Below are 26,362 nucleotides of genomic sequence, written 5' to 3' on the forward strand. Positions count from 1 at the left end.
CCAGAATGAACTAATGGAACCTTCTGTGTTGACTCCTAAAACTGATGTGCCAGAAGGTATTCATTGTGTCTAATGACACCAACCAGGCACCCTCTGGCAGCAGAAGCATGATCCTCTGCTGAGTCACCATCTGGAAAGTACAGTTGTGGAGGTAACTTACCACAATAGCAGATGTTTAAACAATCAGTGCTGCAGTAACATTTACTACTGGGACTTAGCCAGCCCATCTTCTATAGTCAGGGTCCTTTCCCCCTTTGCATGGCATATGTCCAGCCTCTGGTATGTCCAAGTATGCCAGAATAAGAAGGATATACACTTACACCATTTTAGCACTTTCTTGCCTACAGCCCACGGCAAGGGTCTTAAGTATAACTACAAGGCCAAAGTAAGGTAGGATAGAACAACTGAAAGGCAAAGACAGCAAATTCCATTTCCCATCTCTATGCCCTGCATATGGATGTGAGAGGGTAGCGGAAGGGGAATACTGAAATTCGCCTGAATAAATACCCAGAGATGAGCAGACCCAGGACATTGGAAATATCTGTGAAGGTGGGGGTTAAGGGAATGATATCAAAGAATACATGGGATATAGTTTCCCACCCCCCCAGGCAAACAGGATGATAAGGAATAACATGAAGACCAAGAACAGCACAGAGGGGAAGGTGGGTGATCTGTCCAGGCATTTACTGTTACTTACATAACTATACAATGTTCTTCATTTAGACCACTATTGCAGTAGCAGATTCTAAGAGTTCTAAGGAGCAGTGGATGGGGGCAGGAGTTCAGCATGCCATGTACGATTAATCAAGCAAAGTACATGTCCAACCTATACTGTGTGGAAAAAGTGTGAACCAAAGCATATGTAGTTGCTTCCAAAACTGGGGGAGTGCCTATACATTTTAATAATGCCACAGTGGTTGCAGTGCTTCTAGTACTATGAGCTCTGACTGAGACTACCAGAATGTTTCCTTAGGATGAGCAGCAAAACTGAATGCACCCAGAAAGCAATTCAGAAATATCTTGTTTGGACAATGCCACCCCCCCCCCCAAAAAAAAAAAATAGCTGGTTTTGTTTTTCTTACCTTCCTGGTTCAATGACTGCAGTATGGTATGAAAGATCCTTTCGCCTTTAGACTGTGGGTTAGGGAAGAAGGCTATAAGTTAAATGGTCTGATTAAGGGTAGACTCAGTGACCACTTTAGGCATGAATAAAGGGTTGATTCTAAGACTCCTCCTATCTTTGTGGAAGACTATGTAAGGCTCAGTGCATATCAAAGCCTGTAGTTCAGAAACTCTTCTAGCATATCAGCACAGCTGCTTTCCAGGTTAGGAATTTTACAAATACAGAAACAGTTGACTCAAACAGAACTTGAGTAAGTTTTCTAACACACAGTTCAAGTCTAAGGTGGGAGGTGCCCCCCATCTAGGAAGTCTAAGATGCAGTATCCCCTCCAGAAACCTGTTTATTGGTCTTAGGTTAGACAGGGGTAGAGCTAGTGGAAGGCATGATAAAATGGCTGACAAGTGAACTTTGACTGATGTGTAGGCCAAGTCTGCATAGCTTTATTTTTTTTCTTTTTGCCTCCCATGCTTCCTTCATTTTACTGCCCTGCCCTCATGCTCCATTCACTCTGGGTCCGCCTGCCACTCTACATCCCCCAGACGTATTGCAATAATTTGTTGGGGCCAGTCATTGATCAAAATCAATAGGGCTCTGCACATCTTAGTTTCTGTTGAGTGGTCTTACTTGGCCTACCTACCCCCCTTTTCTGGCTATGTGGTACAGTCCCTGGGTAGGTGTTCAATGTAGGTTTGTGGCATATCACTTCACCTCTGCAGCAGTTGAAGAAATGCTTCATTCCATTAAGGGCTTCTCCAAATGGGAATCAGAGGAGAGAGTGTTCTCGGTGCCAGAGTCAACATCCAGAGGGGAAGACATCTGAGAAGAGTAATTCAGTTCTTCACTTTCACTTGACACCTTATCCTTAGATTGAGACTGACTCCTCTTCCTTTTAGCAAAAAGGATTCCTGACATTGAAAATTTGGTATCTAGTTGCAGGGCCTGTACTGCTTTCAACAGGCTCTGTACAGGCTGAATTCTCAGGGGAGACTTGTGAGGGAGTTTTAGAACGAAAAGTCCCACTGTTACCTGTTTGTAAGGCATCTACCAAGTAACAGAGGCTGCAGAAATGTCTGCTTTCCTGGCTCTTTTTTTCTGGGACATCCATTTCAGATGTCCTTGGCTTTGTGTAGAAAGACTGGACGTTCCACATCATACCCTTCACCCTCCTCCTTGACAAGAATAGTGCAGAAACAGACAGCTCCTTGGTATGGAAAGATAAAGCTCTAATTATATTGCAGGAGACCAAAGTTACCAGCTCAGGTGCCTGCAGTAGCTGGCCATGGAGGATGGGAGTGAGTAGCCTCTGTTGGTCACTCATCCTGGGGGAAAGAGGTGGATCTGATGTGCCATAAGGGTGACACCTAGTGGAAATATAAAATGGCCAAACTCATGCTGCCATAGTGGATTTGGCACTATGAAGCCAAGAGGAAAGTGGTATTTGAAGGTACACTCAGGGGGCAGCAATTGCAGGTGCAGAGGAGCTGCTGAGGGGATGCTCCAAAGGCCAGTGAGGAACCATCCCTTAGGACCAGCATGCTGTTCTGCTCACTACCATCTTACTCTCACTAGGGAACAGAGGGTTGACTTGGGTTCCCAGACAGAAATGAATGGGTCACAGGGCTTTCACCTTGACAAAGAATAGCCCACTTCCACTCCACTGGAATGAATGGGCCAAATAGGTGAAGTTGAATGGGCAAGGTCCTGGAGCGAAGCATAGTGAAGATTCTGCCTTCCTTCTCAGATATGATGACTTAGGCTTCCTTAGTATGTGCTGGGGGTTCAGATGCCTGTAGAAAGACCATGCATCATACTGATCCAGATGGACATGGCTGGTTCCTCAGCCATGATGACCTCCAACGAAGCTTCACCAGTAGTTTGGGAATGAAAATGTGTCTGATCTGGGGGCTGCAAAGGCACCTCACCTACTGGACCCTCTCCCAGACTAACTGGAACTGCTGAGCACTTGCAAAGTGTTCTCAGCTCCTCTTTCTGCTTTCTTTTCCCATTTACTTTTGAGGGGGAGCTCAAAGGAAAAAAAAGATCCAGATGTCACTACTGTGGATCAGCCTAAGGTCTCTTTTGCTTCAGGCATTCAGATAAGGAACAGAGGACATTTCTTAAAGACTTTTTGGTGAAGCCCTGCCAGACATTATATCTTTTGTATCAGGATCTGGACCCAGACAGAATACACAGTGGCTGAGGTGGTTTCTATGGAAAATTTGTCTGTCACAGCCAGCATCAACATTCCTTAGATATAAATACTTAGAAAATGCAACAGTACTAACCAAGTATACTCAACTACAACATTAGGGGAAAAAAAAAGGCTCTCAATGTTGCAGTTATCTGTTCCCAAGCTCTGAAGTGATCTGACCACATGGAGGACAAGACAAAGTGAATGTGACATGGACAATTCAGCTGGCATCTATCTGCATTTCTGAACTGCAGGAAAAAAAAGTTCTGAAATGGCATAGGCAGAACCCCTTCTTGTATTGGGACACTTGGACATACCATAGGCTTGGTGTATACCACAGAAAGATGGAGAAGAATCCTGAGCTCTACAAGTCAGGCCAGACATATGGAGACATCTAGCTTCTATATTCTAGTGGTAAGGACTACAGCAAAAGTAACAAATAAAGAACATCCTCAAATACCAAGTATGTACACTGAAATTACTGAGGTTGACAACGGAGCAGTCTACTGCCCCATTTGGAGCTGGAAAGGAGAATGAGTAAAGAATAGCCTCACTATGAAAGTGAGATTGCATCTATGGCACTGCCATGATCACTTATCCTCTCAGTGAAGCTCCTTCAGGGGGAAGGTCTTAGGGCTCTAATGCATGGCTGCCATGACCATTGCTACAGCCTACAGGAGATCCTCAACCAAATCTTAAAATACTTATTTAAAGCGACCTATCTCTAGAAGGGAGTATTCTATAATGGCCTCCCTGAGCTTATCCATAAAAAAGGAAAGTCTAAACTACAACATGCTATCCAAGTTCATAGGTAGAAACTAGGCTAGCTGTCCTTGTGGACCATTTTAAAACAAGCCACTTTCTCTTGATGAGAATCAAACCCTGTATCTCTAGTCTGTGAGGTAAACATCTTAAGCATTATTCCAACCCCTAACCCTGCAAAGCTCCACAGTCAAAATTAAAGTCGTCACATGAAAACTCAGTATAAAAGCCAAGGTAAACATCTTAATCACCTCTTCCCTAGCCCCAGAATCTGGAAGGGCTGGACAGTTTTTCACTTTCTAATGGACTAGGGGTGGAGTGAAACCTGGACGGGGAAGCAGACAGTTCGAAAAACCTTAGAAGCAGTCTGGCAAGACAAATACCTTATTTTCATCTTGTCAAATGACAAACTCCTTGAGCTTCTGACTGGCTTTACCCTGAAGACCTTTGGTTTACTCCTTCTGCATATTGTATGAATATGAGAAAGCCATTTAACCAGACCATGCGTCTGAGTCAGTCCTGGAATGAGGCACATGTGCCTAGTTGATTTATTTGGTAAAGAAATAAAAAAATGAAAAATGCCATTGTCTCCTGGCTTTAAGCTGGAATGAAGCAATCACACAAAAGTCAAACCTAGAATACCTAAAAAGGATCTCACTTCACTCAGCTGGTGAGGCTATAGAGAACGCCAACCTTCTTAGGAGAAAACATATGTATCTAGATGCTTTCAGGATACAAATACAAAAATACATGACTTTCCTAAGGGTCCTCTTCCTTTTTCTCCAGACCTTCACTGAGATATTTCTAGGTGGAATATAAGAAGAGATACAGTCTTGTCCATAAGGCTTTTATGAGCACAAGGGTTTCTCCAAAGTAGGAGAATTCAGGGGGAACAGCAGGAGGACAGCTCCCACTGTCCTTATCTGTGCCAGAGATATGTACCGCTGTATCCTTTGAGTTCCCTTATCTGGTCACAGACAGCAGACCTGTTCCAGATACACTTTTTGGACAGGTAGACCCAAGTCTGGCTAATAAGTAATGGAATGACTGTCTGACTGCATGACTGGTGCCAGGGCCAAGGACTAAAACTCAAAGCCAAAAAATGCATAATAGTTCCTTTTGTGCAAACTGCCATCCAGGTTAATTATTTCCTCAATAAGACACCCCTAAGAGTTGACCCAGTACTCAGGGATCTAGGAATATATGTAGACAGCAATCTAGCCTTTGACCAACATCGGGCCAAGATACTAAGGTCATTCTATGTCACCCAATTTATAAGTAAAGGCATGGCATCCAGGTCAAAGGAAGTCATAGTGCCACTTTATTCAGACCTTATTAGACTCATTATTAAGTATAATTCCCCCTTTGGCATGTATCTGACCAGGCATATGCAGCACTTGGAATTCTCACACAGATTCCTTACCAGGAGTATCCAGAGTATCCAGAGTATAAACACACTGTTTGATACAGATCACCTTAAAGCCCTATCTCTACACCCTGTCGACAACAGGTTACTGAGAGGCAATCTATGTCTGGTAATCAAGGCATCTTCAGATCCAGCTCTGATGGATCTTTTGCACTTCAGCAAAATGGACAGTATAAGAAAGGACAGCTGTGTTAACATCTTAAATCTTTCTCTTCACTGTTGCAATATTCCTTACATAAGGGATCTCCTGCCAAGGATAGCCCAATGTCCACCCAGTATACCAAAGTCTTTAGTGTTTACAGGCAGCATATGTCACACATATGCTCCCAGTGCAAGGTGTAGCACATAAAGGTATGGACACACGTACCTCAGAACTAAAAAGCCCCAGGGGGAACAGAAAGTCCCCAAGGACCAGGAGGAACATGTGCATTCAGACGGAGGAAAAAGAAAAGAATCCCTGGCCAAGACAGCAAGAAGACTAGGGCACAGCAGAGGGGGTATGAGGGAGGGAGCGAATATTGTACTATGTCCTTCCATATCACTGCTGCAGTATTCCTTAAGTAAGGGCGAGTACAAAAGCTTGAGAGAAAACCTGAGAGGAGAAAGGCACTGAAAAGCCCTTTATAAACCCAAACAAGACAGCCCTGGCAAGCCAGTTCTTGCTCTGGAAATAACATCCAACTAGTAATGTTTAGTGAAGGTATGGACAAAACTCCAAGTAGCAGTCTTGAGGATGGAAAGGGTATCCAGTCCTTTGAAAAAGGCACTAGAAAAAGAAGCAACAGGTCTGGTAGAATGAGCCTTTACAGAACAGGAAAGACATTTACCATGAAAAGAATAACAAAAGGAAATTACCTTAGAAATTTAGGAAGAGATGGTTTGTTTAGAAACTGCCAAACCCAAAGACCTGGGGATGAAAGGAAACAAAAAGAAGCTCAGATTTGTGAAAAGCCTTAGTCGTATGCAATTAAAATTTGAGCTGTCTAAGCAAATCCAAGGCGTGAGGAAACTTCTCACTGGCAGACTGTGGAGAAGGAAAAAAGAAGACGAATTGATCGATTAAAGGACAACTCATTGACCACCTTGGCAATAAAATAATTAGTACAAATAGACACCCTGTCCCTGTGAAAAAAACAAAAAGGGAGAAACAGCCACGAGACCCTAAAGCTCAGATACTCTCTTAGCTGAAGTAAGGGCCAAAAGAAAAACAATTTTGCAAGTACAATGCTACAAGGAAGCTGAAGCAGCAGGATCAAAAGGAGAGTCAGTTTATCAAGTATATGGTCCCAGGAAGGTGGAATAGGCTTTTTGGGAGACCTAATATAGGTTCATAGGTGTATATTAGGCTAACGACCACAAGGGCCTTTTTAAGCCTAGCCATGCATCCCAAATCTATGACGAGTTCTGATACCCTTGATAAGTGTAAGCATGGGCCTGGGACATGAACCATTTACAGGTTGTCTGTTTGCATCAGAGACATAGGTGCCAAACCAGGGATGAATTTCCATTTTCCCATCCAATTGTCTAAGTTGCACTTGAACTGGGTTAGAAAGGAACTCTGCTTCATATGGATGGAAAGCCTGTTCCATAGATGGGGTAGTCTCTGGGATACAAACCCATCTCTTCAGCAGGTCGTATTTACATCACAGGCAAGGTTTAAGTCTTTAGAATGGGTAATTCTGGTATTGTTTGTTTTGTGCATATACAGGAGGTCCATCCGAGTGGGGTCTGACAATGCCCTGTATGCCAGGCATAGATCTCCTCTCAAAAGCCTGTAGGAGATATAATACATGGATAGGGCCTTGAGGTGGTCTGTATAGGACATATTACTTACGCCCTGTATTCTTTTAGTGAGGAACCTCTATGAACGTTCCAGTTGTTGGATATGCCTGCTTACGTACATACCAAAGGGGGCACTATACTCAATGATAGGTCTGATGAATACCGAATACAGTGGAACAATGACTTCTTGGACTTAGATGCCATTCCTTTGTTTAAAAGTTGTGCAACATAGAATGATTTCCTCACCACTGCAGACACATGATGATCAAAGGCTAGATTACTGTCTATGTGTGTCCCTAAGTCCCTGTCTATTGGGTCAATTTTAAGGGGTGTGCTGTCAATATGATAGTTCCCCCTGGGTTGGGAGGGTGGCCTAATGGTTAAGGTGTTTGCCTTGCAAGCACAAGGTGCAGGTTTGAGTCTCACAAGGGATAATTGGCTCGGCTTAAAATGGCTCACAAGGGCAGTTAGCTTAGTACTAATCTATGAACCTATGAACCAGGGATGGATAACTTCCCAAAGGATACTATTATGCATTTCTTGGCATTTAGCTTTAGTCCATGACTCTGACACCAGCTGTTTGTCTGTGTCAGCCCCTCCTGGAGAACATCTGTGTCAGTGTGAGATTCAATGACAGCTCCTAATATGCAATCATCTGCAAATTTAGTCAGCCAGAGACCAATGACATTGGTCTTAACTTCTGAGAAGTAAATGCTAAAAAAGAGTGGTCCAAGGATTGATCCCTGAGGGACTCCACTTGTGACTGGCCTCTCTGTAGAGGTGGACTCCCCAATTCTAACTTCCTGGGTCCTGTCTGTGAGCAAGTTGGCTATCCACTGGGTGATATATGGGTTTGTCCCTAATCTCTTGAGTTTGTCAACAATGCCTGAGTGAGGTATTGTGCCAAATGCTTTGGCCAGGTCAAGGTAGGCAGTGTGAATGATTCTGCCCTCATCCATTGCTTTGGTGACATTCTCAAAGAAGTCCACCAGGTTGAGTAGGCATGATCTGCCCTTTATGAAATCAAACTGGGTTGGGTCCAATGCCTGGAGGTTTACTATATCTCTATTGATCATCTCCATGACAATTCTTTCCATGGGTTTACATATAAGAATAGTGAGACTTATGGGTCTGTAGTTTCCAGGGTCTGAAGATGGCCCACCTTTGTGCAGAGGGATGACTGTTGCCTTTCTCCATAGCCTACTTGGAGGCTACAGTTAAATAGTAATTCCAGAAGCCCTGATAGGTCATGTTTCATGTTATTTAGAAGGCATCCTGGGATACCGTCTGGGCCCACTGATGCAGTGTTCTTGGTCTTGGAGAGAACATTAAGGACCTGTTCCCTAGGGATAGTAGGGGGAGTTATATTTGATGATATTTCCTGAGGGAAAGTTAAGGGGGAGGGAGGGGTAAAGCTGGAGCTGAATTTATCAGCCAGGAGGTGTGCTACATTTTTAGGCTCAGTATAGGCGGCTCCATTTACAATGAGCTCTGCACACAATTGTGTATTGCCTTTGAGGTTGCAGACATGCTTTGTGGTTGTCCTTGGCTTGGGAGGCCAAATCTACCTCAAATTTGGCTTTGGTAGACTTTATTTGTCCTCTGAGTTGTTTGTTTAGTTTAATGAGAGTGCTTTTATTCTGCTGAGTGTTGCACCTCCTAATTTTTGCCATGATTTTCTTCCTCCTGTTATACGTCCGACTGATTTTGTGATTCCACCAGGGTGGCTTGTTTTTTGAGTTAGTTCTGTACTTCTTCCTGGTGGGTACAGCTGTCTCTATACAGCTATTAACATGCTTGTTTGTATAGGTTTTCTGTGAACAGTTCTGCATAGGAAAGAAATAATTTGTTACTGTATTATATTTCTTATAGTAAGAAATTGTCTGACATCAAACCCAGAGGCCAGAGGAGGGGTTAAGGGAGACTAGCAGAAACTGATGAAAGGGGAGCTCTAACTGAAGAATATGCCAACCCACCATGGAACAGATCACATAAAATAAGATAGAACCATAGAAATCTGCACTGAAAAGGGATCCTGGTTTCCAGAGAGGCACCAGACAGGAAAATCTCTTCCATTTGGACAAATATGATTTCCTAGTAGTGGGTTTCCCAGCCTCCTGCAGGATCCGAAGTATGTCTTTAGAAAAGAGGTTTCCAAAAGGGATCAAAACCCTATCATCTTAGTGTCAGTTGAAGACTGGACAAGTGAGGATGGATAACAGACCCCTTGTCTTGTGTGAAAAGGTCCACCCAGTGATGTAACTTTTGGTGATTGTTCCTGGCCAAGTGAATAAGAAGGAGGAGCCAATGCTGTCTGGGCCAAAAGGGAGCCACCAGCAAGATTTTGGGGGAGTCTTGCTTGATGTTGTGCAGGACCCTCAGAAGCAGAAGAAGAGTACAGAAGGTATACAGAAACAGCCCCTTCCAAGAAAAATACAGTGCACCCACCTTCCAACTAGAGGACTTGGGACTCGGGAACAGAAGAGAGGAAGCTGCCTCTTCAAAAGGCAGGCAAAAAAGATCTACCTGAGGAATATCCCACTGACTGACAATGTCTAGAAACACATCTCTGTGAAGCATCCATTTGTGAGCCTGTGTGATATAACTGCTCAAAGAGTCTGCCACTATATTTTGCTCTGAGGAAATGTAGACATTCTGAAGAGTTACTCGATACTGGACAGACAGATCTAAGACCTGAAGAGCGAGTCTGCAAAGAAGGTAGGATTGTGTACTCCCTTGCTAGCTGATATACCACCTCACTATGTATTGTCTGTAAAACCTTTGAGGGGCCCAGGATGAAAGAGGGTATGAAATGCCCAAAAAGCTAGATGAGCCCTCATCTCCTTGATATTGATCTGGTCTGATCTCTGATGAAGAGGCCAGAGACCCTGGACCTTGAGAGAACCAAAGGAAGCTCCCCATCCCATCTGAGGCATCTGAAAAAAGCTCTTCAGTCAGGACTGGAGGTTGGAAATGAAGCCCTGGATTGAGAGAAAGTTGATGAATCCACCAGTGAAGCTAGAGCTTCAGACAGGGAAGGAAGGAGCTAGGAATTCCAGGGGATGACAGTGTTGAAGCCACATAGACTTGCGGTACCAATGAAGCTTTCTCATATGGAGCCTGGCCAGAGGCAGCATAGAAATAGTGGAAGCCATAAACCCAAGGGCTCTGAGAAAGTCCCTGGCCATGACTGAAGCCAGAGGAAGAAGAGACTGGAAAAAAAGCAGTCAGAGACAAGGCCTTGGGGGAATTGGTCTGCATCCTGCAACCAACAAAAACATGATTCTGAGGAGGAACCAACACTGATTTTTGAATGTTTACGGTGAACACCAGTCTTTACAGCAAGGAAACAGTAAACTGGAGGTCCTGAAACAGAACTTCAGGGGACGAAGCCTGAATGAGCAGATTTTCCGAATAAAGAAATATCTGAACCCCTCTGATCATGCAAAAGGCAATGACAGGAACAAGACATTTGGTTAATATCCCTGGGGCAACAGAGAGGCCAAAAGGCAAAACAGACAACTGAAAATGCAAGGAAGAAACACAGAAACACAAAGAAGAAACATAGAAATGCAAAGACGTCCTGAAAAGGAGATGGATGGGGATTGTGAAGGTGGGCATCCTTGAGATCCAGGGAGACCAGAAATGTCTCGGGAAGAAGAAGAGGGAACACAGTGTGAAGGGATAACATAAGAAAAGAGGGGACCTTTAGAAAGGTGATGAACTGAGAAAGGTCTGCATCTGGTATCCAGGTGCCCTCCTTACTGGGAACAAGAAACATTCTGGAATAAAAACCCTTCCCTTCATAGGCAGGGGGCAGAACCTGAATAGTGCCCTGGGCCAAAAGAGCATGAAGCACCTCTGAAAAGCTGGAAACTGTTCTTGAGGAAGTTGATGGATATCCAGAAAGGGAAGAAGAGATTTCCACACCACGAAATACCTCTGGCAGATGATGGACAGAACCCAAGAGTCTTGTGTGATCCTTAATCAATTTGGAAGGGACAGGGAAAGACAAAGGGACAAGGGAACCTGGCTGAGGGAAAAACAGAAGTAGATTCTCAAATGGAACCTGGTTTGTCCTGAAAAGGGGGTTTCTGAGAAACAGGGGTCTGAGTAGACTTAGCAGGAGGAACACATTTAGAACTTTTTTTACCCTTGGATGGAGGGTGAGACTTTCTGTGAACAAAAGCAGACTTGGAAGGGTAATTCCTCTAAAACTAAGGGATAGGAGAAACAAAAATATGTTTCAACTCCTCCAAAGCCTTGCTCTTATCCTGGAGGGATTTAACAAGGTCAGCAGCAGCACAGCCAAAAATATTTTTATTACTTAGAGGAGCATCCAATAATTTGGCCTTAATGTCATCAGGCAAAGCTTGAAAACGAAGTCAAAAGTTAAGCCTCAGAACAGAAACAAATGCAGTAAGTCCTAGAAGAAGCATCAGCTGCATCATAACTGCACTTAATGGAGTGGCGAGCCACTTGAGAAGAAGAATCCAACAAAGAAAGGGCTGAAACCTTCCCCTCAGAGTCAGGAAGGTCAGAAACTACTTGAGAAACCTGAGAAAAGGGCTAAAATATACCTAGTCATATGGGTCTGGTAATTAATAGCCCTAAAAGTCAGGGTGGCAGCAGTATAAATCTTTTTTCCCAGCCATTACATGGCCCTACTGTCCTTGTCTGAAGGAAGCAACATAGTAGAATGCAAGAGCTTGGAAGGTTTGTCAGAGGAGAGAGACACCACAGAAGGATCAGCAGAAGGACAATTATACAGAAATTTACAATCATCAGGCATCTTGTAAAATCTGTCAAGTTTCATGGGAGCTGGGAACAGAGAATCAGAGGTTGCAGAAGCTGCTGTAAAGGTATCCAGGAGGGCAACCAGAAGTGGAGGTACAGTAGAAGGTTTGGGAGACTCCATCTGAAGCAGTTCATAATATCTTTTCTGGATATCAAAAACCTGAGAACAATCCCACTTGAACAACTTTATCTTATGTGAAATAGAGACCCCAAAGAAGAGTTCATTTAAAGGAGAATCTGGACGGATAGAATCTTTTTCTTCAGACCCATAGTCCAAAGGGGAAGGGATCTGGGAAGAGTAAGGTAAGGACTCTTCCCCCATAATCCAGATCTTCATTAGAAGACTCCTGCTCCCTGGGTCTCTTAAAAGGAGTAGAAGACCAGGAAGGGGTATGCACAGAGACCCTCTGAGGAGGTTTGAAAGCCATTAAAACATTAAACAACCCTTGAGTAAAATCCTGCCATTCACATTGGGGATCTCTAATTGCAAGGAAAATATGCTTGTTTTTCATAGATTCATAGATTAGTACTAGGCTAACTGCCCTTGTGGGCCATTTTTTTAAGCCTAGCCAATTATCCTTTGTGAGACTCAAACCCTGAACCTTGTGTTTGTAAGGCAAACACCTTAACCATTAGGCCATCTTTTTTTGTGGGACATCTGCACAAAAACTCTAGGCAAGTCGGACACTTGCAGACATTCTACAAGCATAGTAGGGTTGGGAGGTTGGCCTAATGGTTAAGGTGTTTGCCTTACAAACACAAGGTGCAGGGTTTGAGTCTCACAAGGGGTAACTGGCTAGGCTTAAAATGGCTTGCAAAGGGCAGTTAGCTTAGTATGAAGCTATGGTAGCTATGGTATGGTAGGAATCGCCTCCCATCCTAAAATCTGCAGAATCCTTCTTGGTTCCTCGGATATAATCAGTTGAGGTTCCCCCAAAATGTCTAGAGCAGACATATGAAAAGCTTCTGAGAAAGTATGAAAAGCCAAATCCAAGTCAGTCTCTGATGGGGTCGCAACAGAGGAATCTGAAACAACAAAAGGGCGATCCTCAGGGCTTTCACCAGTCTTGAAAGAGATGCCCAGTGAGGCTTGACAGCAGCTGTATTAAACCTGAGGTTTTTGGCCTTTTTTTTTTTTTGTCTGTCAGCTGACCCTTGGGGCCAGGAAAACTCTGCCATAGTGCACTATGCCAAAAACTTTAGATGTTGTTTTTTCAGGTAAACAGACAAGGAAGAGAGACAACTATGTAGGATCTTGGGGACAAATGCTTTGCAGATACAGCACTGCATATGGTTGTGAGAGGCACACAAACAGAAGAAACACTGTTCATGATGATCTTATTGGGGAATCTGCCTCCCACTGTGACAATTTCCCTTTCTGAATGACATGTAACCCAACAACACTAAAATAAAGAGGAAGATAAGGAAGAACCCCACTTATTTGAAAAATGCTTGGTAACCAGCACAGAAGAACAGCATTCAGACCGACGTTCAAATATGGCATCCAGACGGGTGGGAAAGAAGTTCTGGGATGTGTGCATCTGTACATCACCTTTAAGTCCTACGCCTTGCATAGGGAGCACACGTGTGGCATATGATGCCTGTAAACACTATAGGCTTTGTTACACTGGCCAGATGTTGTTCTAGTCTTGGCAGGAGATCCTTTATGTAAGGAATACTGCAACAGTGATATGAAAGGACACCACTAGATCCAAGGGTTTCAATTTTAATTGTGACATGAATAAGGCATGCTGAAGAGACAGATATGTTTCTCAGAGGATTCTCATATTCTGGGACAGACTCCCCATTCATGTCAAGCAGAGTCTATCCCTAATCCTGTTTAAGCATAACCCTGACCATTGGATGGGAAATCAGAAATTCACTCTGGGTCTGGCCCCATGTCTGTGAGAGACAGAGGCAGAAAGTAATGTCAAAACTAACATACCCTTCTACCACATAACATCTACAAATTTCCTAACACATCCCCTCCTAATACATGCCAATGATACATAGGGACACAATTGGATTGGATTACATGGCTAGGCTTATAAAGGGCCCTGGTGGTCATTACCATGGTATATTCCTATGAATAAGTGAGTGCGGGGATCAGGTGAATGTGCAACAATATCAAAGTGGCACGGGAACAAGTGATGTTTATATGAGGGGCTTGATCAAAGCATATATCCATGTTCCCTAAGGGTGTGTTCCTGCACATTCGTGAAAATGCTCTTCCAAAAGTCAAACAAAGTACAGTTGTATAGGTAAACTTAATATAACAGTAGCTGTTGAAACAATCACTAATGCAGCAGCTTCATCTACATGGATTATATCCTGACAAGGCTAGTACAGCCAGCCAGCTTCCAAAGCTTCAGGGAATCTTCCACACACACAAACCATCTGACAGCTCAACCTGAGATGACTAAAAGACAAGCTTAGGTGCCAACCCTTCAGAGCTTTCCAGCCAACAGGGGGGAGGCTGAGCCCTGAAAGGACAATGCTAGGAAGAACAAAAAATAACTACACTCTGGCATAAACAACATGCCAAAAATAAAGGACAGATATGAGGGAAGGAGCAGCTTCTGCAGTAAAGATCATTCAAACGTCTACTGTTATGGTAAGTTTACTTACGTAACTTTATTATGTTCATCATAATAATCACTGTTGCAGTAGCCTTAGCTATATGGGTAGATTACCCTAGCTTACTACATTTGGGAGGTGGAAGGAGGAGAGTCCAAGAGCCCTGGCAGAATGATCCTAGCAAAGCTTGATCGAGACCTAGAGAAGGAATCAAGCTTATGGTGCTTTGTAAAAGTAGGAACAGATGACCGAGTGGCAGATTCTAGAATACTTCTAGAATTCAACCCTTTCCTAAAAGCCAAAGATGAAGCCAAGGCCCTGGCAGAGTGGGCCTTGACCCTGCCTGGAATAGTTTTGTTGTGGCAACTAAACAAAACATAATAACCTTAAGCAACCATTTCAGAGGTCAGAGCAATCAGTAAAATTACTTTTCATGTTAAGAACCTCATGTTAACTTGTTCAAACAGAGCAGGTGTTAACTTCTTTAACACAAAACTAAGATTCTAATGAAGGCCCACCTTTTTTCTTGGAAGCCTCTTATGCAAAACCCCTGTCAAAACATTTTGACGAGAATGCATTTAAAGAGGAGAATTCCTAGGCAGACATGCTGAAATGTTTGATAAAGGAACCTTGTCAGAGAAGTAGGAAAGGGCATAGGATGACAACTCACACAAATATTGTAATACCACAGAATAACCAGCAGAATGGGCGCTGGTTATTTGGTTGGCACCAACAAGAAAACCTTTTCCATTTGCCAATACATGATTTTCTTATAGCAAGCTTTCTTGTCTCCATTAGTAATTGTTGCAAATCCCCGGTAAACAGATGCTTAAAGGGAATTAAGATACTATGATCCAAACAGTGAAATGAAGTTGATAGGTGCCAGAGTGCATTTAACACCACTGTTCTTGTGTGAGTAGCTCCACTCTGTGAGAAAGCTTCTGGTAATTGCCTCTGGCTATTTCCAAAAAAAGGGAGAACCACAGTTGTCTGGGCTAGGAGGGAGTCACCACAAGGATCTTCAGGGATGCCTTCTGAATCTTCAGAAATACCCTGGATATTAGTGAAAAAGGTGGAAAAGCAAATAGGAAAATTCCTGGTCAGGGAAAGGAAAAGATATCTGTTTTCCAGGCCTTCTTGCATGGAGTGTTGGTGCAGAATGTTGACAGCAGATTGTTCAGAGAGGAGACAAAGAGGACTACTTGAGGAATTCCCCACAGATTGATCAAATCTAGGAAGACCCCCGATCTAGTTTCCATTCATCCAATTTTTCTCTGATATAGGATGCCTGTAGAGTGAGATTGTGCTGTAAAGCTATACCCCAAGCTAAAATGGCTAGTCTGCCTATGGAGTACAACCTGGTTCCTCCTTGCTTGTTGATGTGCCACATGGCTGTGTTATTGTTCCTAACAACTTGAAGAGGTACTGAGGATCAAAGATTATTTAGACAGTTAAGTGCCTTGATCAGGGGAAAGCATCTCTTTTATATTTATGTGTTTGCATCTGTCCTTGTTTTCCCACACATCTTGCACTTTTATCCCTCCTGAAACTGCTCCCCAAGCAAAGTCCAAGGTGTCTATTGTGACTGACTGCTTTGGAATAGGGAGGGAGAAGGGGAGATTCAAATTTAGGGATACTTGTTGTGTCTACCAAGTGGTTTCCCTTCTGACAAAGCCCAGCACTGGGATCTGAAAAAAAAAGGGATGCTGGTGCTGGGACCAAAGATACCACTGTATCTTTCTCATGTGGAGTCTTGCCAGGGATACACAGAAGCCATGAGATCCAAAATCCTGAGCTATTCCCTTGGAGTGAATAAAATCTTAGTGGAAAACCCTAGAAAAAGATATAGATACAGATCTATTTTTCCTGTAGAAGAAAAGCTCTTTGAACTGTAGCATCCAGTTGACATCCCAGAAACACAATCTTGTGAGAAGTCAAGAGGCACTTTTGAATGTTCATTTGGAATCCCAGCTTGTGTAAGAGATCTCTCACCCAAGAGACAGATTTCTCACACTTTGAAAAAAATTTGAAAAGATAAGGAAGTCGTCTAACTATGGAAATGTGTGGTTACCCTGTAGCCTGAAATGAGCTGTTAGTGGAGCTATCCACTTTGTGAACACTCTTGGTGTGGTGGATAGTCCAAAGGGTAAGGCAGCTAACTGATATTGTGATCCAGACACAGAAAATCTTAAGAAACTCCTGAAGTCTGAATGAAAAGGAAAAAGGAATATGATGATAAGCATCTTTTTAACCTACTCTAACAAGGAAACTTAAATGAGCAAGAAAAGGTAACAGGTAGTGAAGTGACATATTTTTGAATGTGGGCACTAGCACTATCAGAGACAGGCTTAGGAAGGAAAGCATTTTATTCTTTGGTACTAAAACATCCATGAATAAAACCTCTTTCCCACCTGGGAAGGGAAACTGGTTCTATCATTCCCTTGGACATGTGGTGAAGGACAGGTGGAAACAAAACAGTCTGATCTGGAGGATGACAAATTTCCTCCCACTGCCATCTGTAATCGTGATGACGATCTTAAAGAATCCATGTGCCTGAAACTATCTGTTGCCAAAGAAAAAAATTAGAGTTTCAGACTTTCAGGAAGAAAAAATGGGGTGACAGGGTGGGAGGTAGAAAAAAATATCTTAGTCATTCTAATATATCGGAATGCCTGTGATTTTAGGAGTTTTCAGAATTTTTCTTGGAATTCCCTTGCCATTCCTTAAACATCTTTTTACCTGTATATATTAAGATGGTTTATTTAGTTTTTACCAAAATTGGAAGAGGAGTTAGAGAATCCATTGGAAATGGAGGGCTGAAAATATTAATGATTCCCTGTATCAGTTTTCCTTTTTCATCACATTTGTTGATCACCTTTGTAGCAGAAGGGCCAAAAACTAAATCTCTATCCAAAGGATAATTTAAAATCTCATGTTAATGTCATCTGGGAGGTTCTGACAATGCAGCTAAGCAAACCTCCTTAAAAAAGTACCAGTGTCCATAGACTTGGTAGAAGTATCAATACAGTCATACACATATACTGTACACAATGACTATTGGCTTGAACAATAGAAGAAATTAAATTACTTAAAGCACATTCTTCCTCACAACAAGAAACTCTAGATTAAAAAAATCCTCATACTTTCACAATTAGTTAGCACAAACTTTAACTCATTCACTCCTATGCAGCTCAAGAAGTTTGCACTGTAACTTCCAAATGGGTGGAGCCTAAGCCTTTTGACAGGATCAAATTATGTCCTCACATTTCAAACAAATGTGCATATCTCTGGAACCCTAGGGGTTATGAAAGAAGTATAAATGGCAAACTCTTTAGCACAAATTACTTTTAAAGGAGTAGTATTCTTTAGGTTCTAGGTCTTAAACTGAATTTTATAAGTCAGAGTAAACACAGTAACTATTACATTTGTAATATTTTGTAAACGACTTACAATATCGCAGCAACCACTCAAATTACACACATACTGTTAGGAACAAACATTTTTTCTGTAGCTGACAGCTTTCATATGAGGCTAAGAAGTTCTGCCTGTGTTACTCGGTCGTTGAAATATTTAGAAAAATGTGAAAATTATATCTATATAAATTAATGTCATAAAAACAACAATTAATACCTATTTACCTGCACTAGACAGAGGTCAAATATTAATGCAGTTGAGTTTGCCATTGTGTAAGCTTTAAGATGAAATCTTTTAAAACACTATATATAGCATGGTTTTGGAATTATTGATGCAAATATGAACAAGCAATATTTGATGCCTAAAAGTGTCACTAAGAGTTAACTGCAGATGCACCTGGAGGCGTCACTCGGATGTAATGAGTTTATGAGTATGAAAATTCTGAAAATCACAGTTGCAGAAGTATACACTTTTTAACATACCTATCAATAACTTCCACTTCCTTATCAGAAAGAGTAGGACTGGAATTAACTAAGTGTTTATTAGGAGAGGGATTAACTAAAGCTATAGCTGCTGGATCAGGTTTAGGAAGAATGTATAAAAGACTGAGGGGCTTTATACAGCCGCTCTGCTTTTTAGGGGCAGCTAACTGACAATCAGGAAAACTGCAGGCAGTAAGACACACACATCCTCCAAAGCTGTCAGCTGGAGGAATAGGTGAAGGTTCTGGAACATCCTTCTGTTAACAGCTCATAGCACTTTCTAAGGGGCTGAGACGCACTGAAAACACTGGCACATTCTAGAAATGGTCTCAGAGAAACAGACCCCCCCCACAGGGAGATTAAGAAACTGAGCTCTCCTGAGTCTGAATTAAGAAACGGAGCTCTCCTGAGTCTGAATCAGAAATCTGAGGAGAAAACCTTGCATCTGTCCCTTCACCCTCCTGTCCATTTTTCTGAATCAGAAATCTGAGGAGAAAACCTTGCATCTGTCCCTTCACCCTCCTGTCCATTTTTCTGCTCAGTTTCAGAACTGTGAATCTCTTCAGGAAAAGAAGAATCCCTCTTTCTTTTACCAGAAACTACTGTATAAGAGGAATTAATAGCCTGATTAAGTTAGACCAAGTAAACTACTCCTGTCTAAGGAAATTTGGGGAGGAGTAGATGCAAGTTTAGTTTTCTGTATCATTTTTACAGGGAAAATGGGACCAACAGTGTTATTAATGGCAGGGACACACAACATTCTGTTTCCTCTCCTAAGGCTGACAAGAGTGGCTCTCCCTTGCACATTGAGAGGACAACAAAAGCCTCAAGGAATGTGGCTAACCCCTAGTCCATAGTGGTTGTAGGTGCTACATCAGAGGGATCTAGCATAAAAGAGGAGTAGTCTGAGGTACAGCTAATGGCCACAGCAGAGTCACCCATCTGCAGCTGAGGCAAATTGCTAGCCTGCAATGATGGCACGGGCTATTTACTTATTTTTTTCTTTTTGTGTCTGGAAGAAGGACCAATCGTTGGACTGACCAACTATTCAATGGTCAAGCTGTGAAATGGTTGATGGTGAGTCTTTCCTGGGGAAAACAAGCAGCAAATAAAGGTAAAAACTAGAAGTCTTTAAAAGTCACTTTTTTTACATACAAATACAGTAAGAAGCACTTTAAAACATCTTACCAGCCCCACAAAGTAAACTAAACACATATTCTCTGCAGAAACAAATGTTTTATGTTATTTTAAACAACTTTTAAACTGACAGGAAAGCATCCTCCCATTTAAAAGTACTGTAAAGTCTCATGACAGTCCATTAAAACACAAACTCCTAGCTTTAAAATAACTTTCCTGAATAAGAAGGTATTGATCAGAAACAAAAAAAACATTGAATGGAAAGTCTTCCCCCAAAGGGAACTTATCTACTCAGCAAAGGAACAGCATAGGCCAGCAGTAAATCATTGAAAACCGCAGAGGAACGTACTCTTCTGAGGGAGTAAAGATCTGAAGGGTTTGGCTCCCAAATAGCGTCAGCTCAGCTGCCAGACAGTTTGGACATGTGGAAGGTGCCCTGAAGCTCTGGAAGCTGGACTGGCTGTTATATCCTTGGCAGGATATAACTAAGGCTACTGCAGCAGTGATTAGACTTGAAAAGCAAACCTAAGGTTTGAGAGACCCAACTGCACCCTTCACATCTTGGACCACAAGAAATTCCTGGACTGAAGGAGGCCTCAGTATTGAGTGCAAATTAAGCACTAGTCAGGGGACTTGAGGAATTGCAACTTAGGTGTAGAGTGGTCAAGAGCAAGCTCTGGCAGTTGGACTTGGTGGTGGGTGGTTACCCCAAGATGGACCACCAAAATGCTTTACTTGTTTGTTAACTATTGCGTTGGATAAACCTGTCTTCTGAGAATGAGACAGGATGTGTGCCCTCAACTTCTTAGAAGTAAAATGGAAGATAGTATAAGCAAGACATATGAGGCCATTTTGGGGTGAGATTTATCTCCAGAAGGGTGTAACTGATGTTCACTCCTTTCCATGTTGTTCTGGCACCAAAATGAGATCCTGTGAGAGCCCCCCTCCCAACTGACAATCCCTACACTGTATACTCTTAATTGCCACCATATTGGAAGATTTGAGGAAAAAGTCTTGATGTTTCTCTGTCCTGCAATATTCCAATCTTAACACTCAGCAAGGAGGACTTTCAAAATCAGATCTACAGTTTCAGGAAGAAACTATACAGATAGGGTGTGAAACAAATAGCATTAAACACTGGGGGTGTGCTCTACTAGCTTCCTCTGGGAAACCAGACTGATCATCAACCTATCATTCTTTATTTATCTTTTGTTTACCAGATTAGTCCCATTTGGCTAGCAGCCTTGTTTCAGGGGAGAGCTGAAGTGGTAATTACACTATTAGGCTAAATTTGGCCATGGCATCAAGGAACTACCCCTTCTCTTTTTGATAAGTGCCATGGGATCTTTTACATCTACTTGAGCTACCACCAACTCAAGCAGATGGGGACTCAGTTTAACATCTCATCCAAAAGATAACACACTCAGGAGTGCAGCGGCCCCAATATGTTGCACTGCAGTGTCAGTAAATGATCTATCTGGTATAGGAATAGACCCCACAGCCTTCTGCACCAAAGGCAAGTGTGCTACCTGTTGCTTCATTGACACTGCGAGTGCCAATAGTGCCATAAGGGAGTACAATTTCTGTGCAACAACCTAGATATTTGCTTCTCTCATAGAAAGAATTCTGAAACCCAGAGGCCACCAGGAGAGCCACAAACTCTGAAAACAGAGTAATAGTAGGGGGTGAACCATCCCAAAGTTTTGCAATTTCTGATCCATTCTCTACTGCTCACCCTTAAAGTATCCAAGCTACAGGAAGAAAGAAATTTCACATTTCTACATGCTGAGCAGAAGACTAAGGCAGAGCAGCTGGTGGGTATAATGTCCAAAACATGAATCAATCTACATCAATGACAATAAGGTTCAAGTCTAACTACTGACTACCTTCTTTTCAACTTTGAGCCAAAAAAACCTCCACTGAAGATTACACAGAATAAAGAAATTAATGATAACAAATGATGAATGTTTCTTTTTTCTTAGGCAGTAAGGAATGAATAATAACGAAAGGAATAGTTACACGACACAGCCAGTTATGTCACAAATGGCAACTCTTGCTTCCAGTTTCCATGTGATGCAAACTTAAGAGCAAGGTGATTACCATGTTAGTGACCAACATTTCTACTGGACCTCACATGTTTGCACCAGCCTCGTGCTTAAAATTTTAGAGACAAGAGTCCTGCACTACTAGTGAGGCAAAGGTATTACAAATGACCTAACTAAAGAGAATATTTGATATACACGCTGTTAGTTATCCGTTTCTGGTCTGCTATATGCTTTTCGCCATATTTCTACACTTTCGAACTAGAAATGCTCCTTCTGTACAGAAATATTTGCTCACTTAACATTTCAAATAATGCCTAATCATACAACAAAAAGAAATTAGCAAAAGTCGTACTTGTTCACGTCTTTCTGTAACTCACTGTTCCTTTGAATTTCCCTTTCAAGAGTGGTTTCCACTGATCGCTTTTGCTCTGCTAACTTCTTTGCTTTTTTCTTTTCAGTTTCAACCTTTAAGAAACAGAAAACCGCAGACATTTAAAACACTACTTAGCAAATGCTGACAAATTTACTTGTGATGAATATTGTTGTGTCACCATTTTGATTACAAATTTCCAAATTAATTGTAGAGACGACAATGACACTGTAAGTGCTTTCCCTGCTCTTTCTCATAATTATAAACGTACAAGACGAGGCACAGTCAAAGGCAGTTTTATTTTAATCAAACATCTGAACACACAGAAAGATAAAGGCTCCGCCCTTCAGACAGTCGAGACAGCCTTTACAACTCATTGACTCAGACAAGTAGCACAATAAAGTTATGTAAGAAATGTGACTGTACAGTAAATCTTCAATAGTCTTACCTGTCAACCTCTTGGGGCAAGAAATGTGGACAAAATCATAAATAATGGGGGGGGAGGCTCAAAAATAGGGAAAGGTTTAAATATTGCTCTTATAAACTTGCAAAGTTGATAAAATAACAGGTTTTGTGTTAGCATGAATTTTCTGTAGGGTATAAAATCTGAAACTCAAATGTCTGTCATTACTTTCTGACTTCAATCTTTAATGACTTGGCAATGTTTTGCTGGAAAATCACAGTTTTATGAAAAATGTATCAAAAATGTGAAACGAAAATCTGGGCATTCTGCAAAAATCTGTACAGATGAGAGGTGTGCGAGCAAGGCAGCCATGCAGATTGTGAGAAGTTCTCTCTTACATGTCATCTGTTCTTTATTCTCTTCAGTTCTAGAAGCTTGCAACTCTACAGGGAAGTGTGCTTCTGGCACTTACAATACGAAATAAACACCAATAACAATCTGTCATACTGTACAAATGATGATGTTTATGTTAAAATGCAATTAGCCAAACATATAAGAATGCAGCAAGATGCAAATTATGCAGTAAGTGTATCAGAAACTCCAATAATTGAGGCAGGTACAAAGCTACTAGTCTCTGTCAGCGAAAAACATATATGTTATTGGAATAACAATAAAAATATACATGTTATCAGAATAACAATTCTGAAAGGTTGCAAAAAATTATTATAAACTGTGTCCCAACAGTGGGAAGGAGGAAGGCAATCTTGCCTCAAAGGCCAAGTGTTATGCAAGCAGTAATGCCTGACAGGGTATGTGTTAATGTGTAATTAACGTCCGCTCATGGGGTGTTATGAAGCCCGACTCTGCAGGCGGAGGGCCTCTACACTGCTGGATGTGCATTAATTACACATTAACACACACCCTGGAGGGCATTATTGCACTTAAGAGAATGAGCTCAATGTAAAATCGTTGTGTTTTACTTGCTTTTTTATTTTTAAGTACTATATTATTTTTTTAATATATTTTAATGTAAAATAGTTCCTCGCCTAATGTTTCAAACTTGCTGTAGTTTAAGTTAATGGTGTTGGTAGGAAACATTTTATATCAGACATAAATAAAAAATAATATTGTGCTTAAAAAAATAATAACCAAGTAAAACACAATTTTACGTAGAGCCCACTCTCTCTCATACACAGTCTCTTCTGCATTCACACACATATTTATACACACACACACACACACACACACACACACACACACACACACACACACACACAGGCTCCTCTGCTTTCATACATGCATTCACTCACACAAGATCGCTCTCACTCTCAATCTCTCTCACACACACAGCCTCCTCTGTTTACATACAAGCATTCACTCACACAAGATCGCTCTCAATCTCTCTCACACACACAGCCTCCTCTGCTTTCATACACACATACAGTCACACAATATCGCTCTCTCTCTCTCTCTCGATCTCTATCGCACACACAATCTCCTCTACTTTCATACATGCATTCAGTCACACAAGATTACTCTTGTTTTCTCTCTCTCTCTCTCTCTCTCTCTCTCTGATACACACACACACACACACACACACACACACACACACACACTCTCCATTTTTTTTTTTTTTTTTTTTTTTGTTTTGTTTTACATTTTATGCTCACTAAACAGCAGAACTGCTGCTTAGTGAGTGTAAAACAATGTGGGCCGTTAGTTATTTTTGCAGTCCAAGCTCCATGGCAGTTTGATACACTGCCATGAAGAGGTGGACTCATTTGTCTGTGGGCATTACTAGTACATTAACAACCCTGCTGGAGAACGTGCATTCTCCAATCAGGGTGCTGATGCACAGTTTGCCCATTCTCTAAGAATGCCTTACATAACTGCATTGCCTTCTTTGGGGAGGGTTGTCCTGTTCGATTCTCAGCTAGAGCGTCTTCTGTGTGGAGACATGCGTGAATGGACGTACCTTCGCTGAAGGTTGTGCGTCAGGGCCAGCAACTCGGCACGTAAAAATCTACTGCCAATCATCAGCGGACCGGAGTTCCGCTGTGGCGACCCCTAACCGGGAAAAGCTGAAAGACGCAACTACAGTAGGAATTCATTTAATCTGGGAAGGTTCCCTACATCACTCCTGGCAGTTGGTGAGTTAGCAGAGATAAATAAAGATAGAACAGCATTACTACAGATCCTGTTATCACACTGACTATTTGGTCAAATTCCTTTATTGTATAAAAATAACACACAGAATCTTGTTGTCCGAGTAAAGCAGCCATAACTGTAAATATTTATTGCTGTACTTAGGCCTGTGCTAGAAAAGTAGCAATAATACATTTGTAAAATGATAATATGACTCTCATGTGAAAGATCACAAAATGTATAATTAATACATGTCTGCAAATGATAGTTTAGTCTTTGAAGTCCTGAGTCAAAGCAACAAACATATGTCCAGTACTATAATATATAAAGAGTGGAATCAGTTCCATAATGGAAAATACAAGGCTGCATTGTACAGGAAACTGGCATCATGTTTGCAGAAAGCTGAAGTGTATTGCTTCTAAAACATTCCTACACCACATGATTATACTCCGTAGATAGTATGATATACAGTTTTCCTGCCAGGAAACTTCCTCTATTCTATTACCATGACAACTTCCAAACTACAGGCAGTCCCCGAGTTAAGAATGAGATCTGTTTTTTAGTCTGTCCTTAAGTCAAATTTGTATACAAGTTGAAACACATACATATGGTTCTAATTAAATGTCACTTAGTCAAATGTTTGCTTCAGTCTAGTATTTATTTTACTTTTCCTTGCATATAAAACACTTTAGAAACACTTCCAAATAAAAAAAAATCTTAAACATAATACTGTATGCTGTAGCTATGCTTCCTTACTTCCTATCAACAAAGCTGGTTTAAGGCATCTTGTTTTTAAATGCAGTGTTTATGAGGACTTTTTCACACACACACAAACCTCTCAACTGTACAGATTTTCGCAGCATGTCCAGATTTTTGCCTCATATTTTTGGTCCATTTTTCATAAAATTGTAGTTGTTTAGCAAAAGTAGTGCCAAATCATTACAGGTTCATAGGTAGATACTGGGCTATCTGCCCGAAGGCATATATTAGCCCAGACACATTGTGCGGTATTCACCGCCCCTTTGGTTAGTTCCCTAGGCCCTTGATCTAGCAGCTAGTACCCTTGGCCCCTATCTAGTAGAGCTGTTAGTATGATCCCTGGTGTAAACTTTCTGTTACCCATCCACTCGTCAAGGTTCCTCTTGAAGAGTGACAGTGAGGGGCTCTGTCTTATGTAGATCAGGACCTTGTTCCATAGCAAGAGAAGTCTTTGCGAAGGGAATCTATCCCTCCAGCATGTTCTATTCCTTGTTGTGCTGAGGTTTATATCCCTAGAGCATGTAGCTTGAGTGGATTTGGTTTTGCTAAGATGGAGCATGTTTAACAGTTCTGGGTTGGACATGGCTCTGTATGTTAGACAGAGATCGCCTCTGAGAAAGTGGTACGCAACAGAGAAAAGCCTTAGTTTTTTCAATTGTGCTGCATAGGGCAACTGTTTGAGGCCAGTAATCCTCTTAGTGAGGTACCTCTGTGGTCTCTCCAGCTGCTGGAGATGCCTAGCCAGGTACATTCCAATTGTTGCATTGTACTCAATAATGGGTCTGATGAGGGAAGAGTAGAGGGGCACCACTACATCCTTAGATCTTGATGCGAACCCTTTCGTGATCAGATGGGTCACACAGAAGGATTTTCTAACCACCTTGGCAACATGGTTATCAAAGGAAACCTATCTACTTGGGTCCCTAGATCCCTTATTACTACTTCAGAT

General features: G+C 41.8%; 1 protein-coding gene across 7 annotated transcripts in view; it reads right to left on the minus strand.

Moving 5' to 3' along the window:
- The window catches only part of LOC122815888 (ankyrin repeat domain-containing protein 26-like), a 2,190,206-nt gene that overhangs the window by 424,104 nt on the left and 1,739,740 nt on the right, over positions 1–26,362 (minus strand). For all 7 annotated transcript variants that reach the window (XM_044088730.1, XM_044088728.1, XM_044088731.1 and 4 more), the window contains one exon: positions 22,089–22,201. In XM_044088730.1, coding sequence (XP_043944665.1) covers positions 22,089–22,201 — 113 coding nt within the window. The remainder of the gene's footprint in view (positions 1–22,088; positions 22,202–26,362) is intronic.

This window comes from Protopterus annectens, chromosome 11.part0 (assembly GCF_019279795.1).
Source record: "Protopterus annectens isolate FY-2018-M chromosome 11.part0, PAN1.0, whole genome shotgun sequence".
Taxonomy (NCBI): domain Eukaryota; kingdom Metazoa; phylum Chordata; order Ceratodontiformes; family Protopteridae; genus Protopterus; species Protopterus annectens.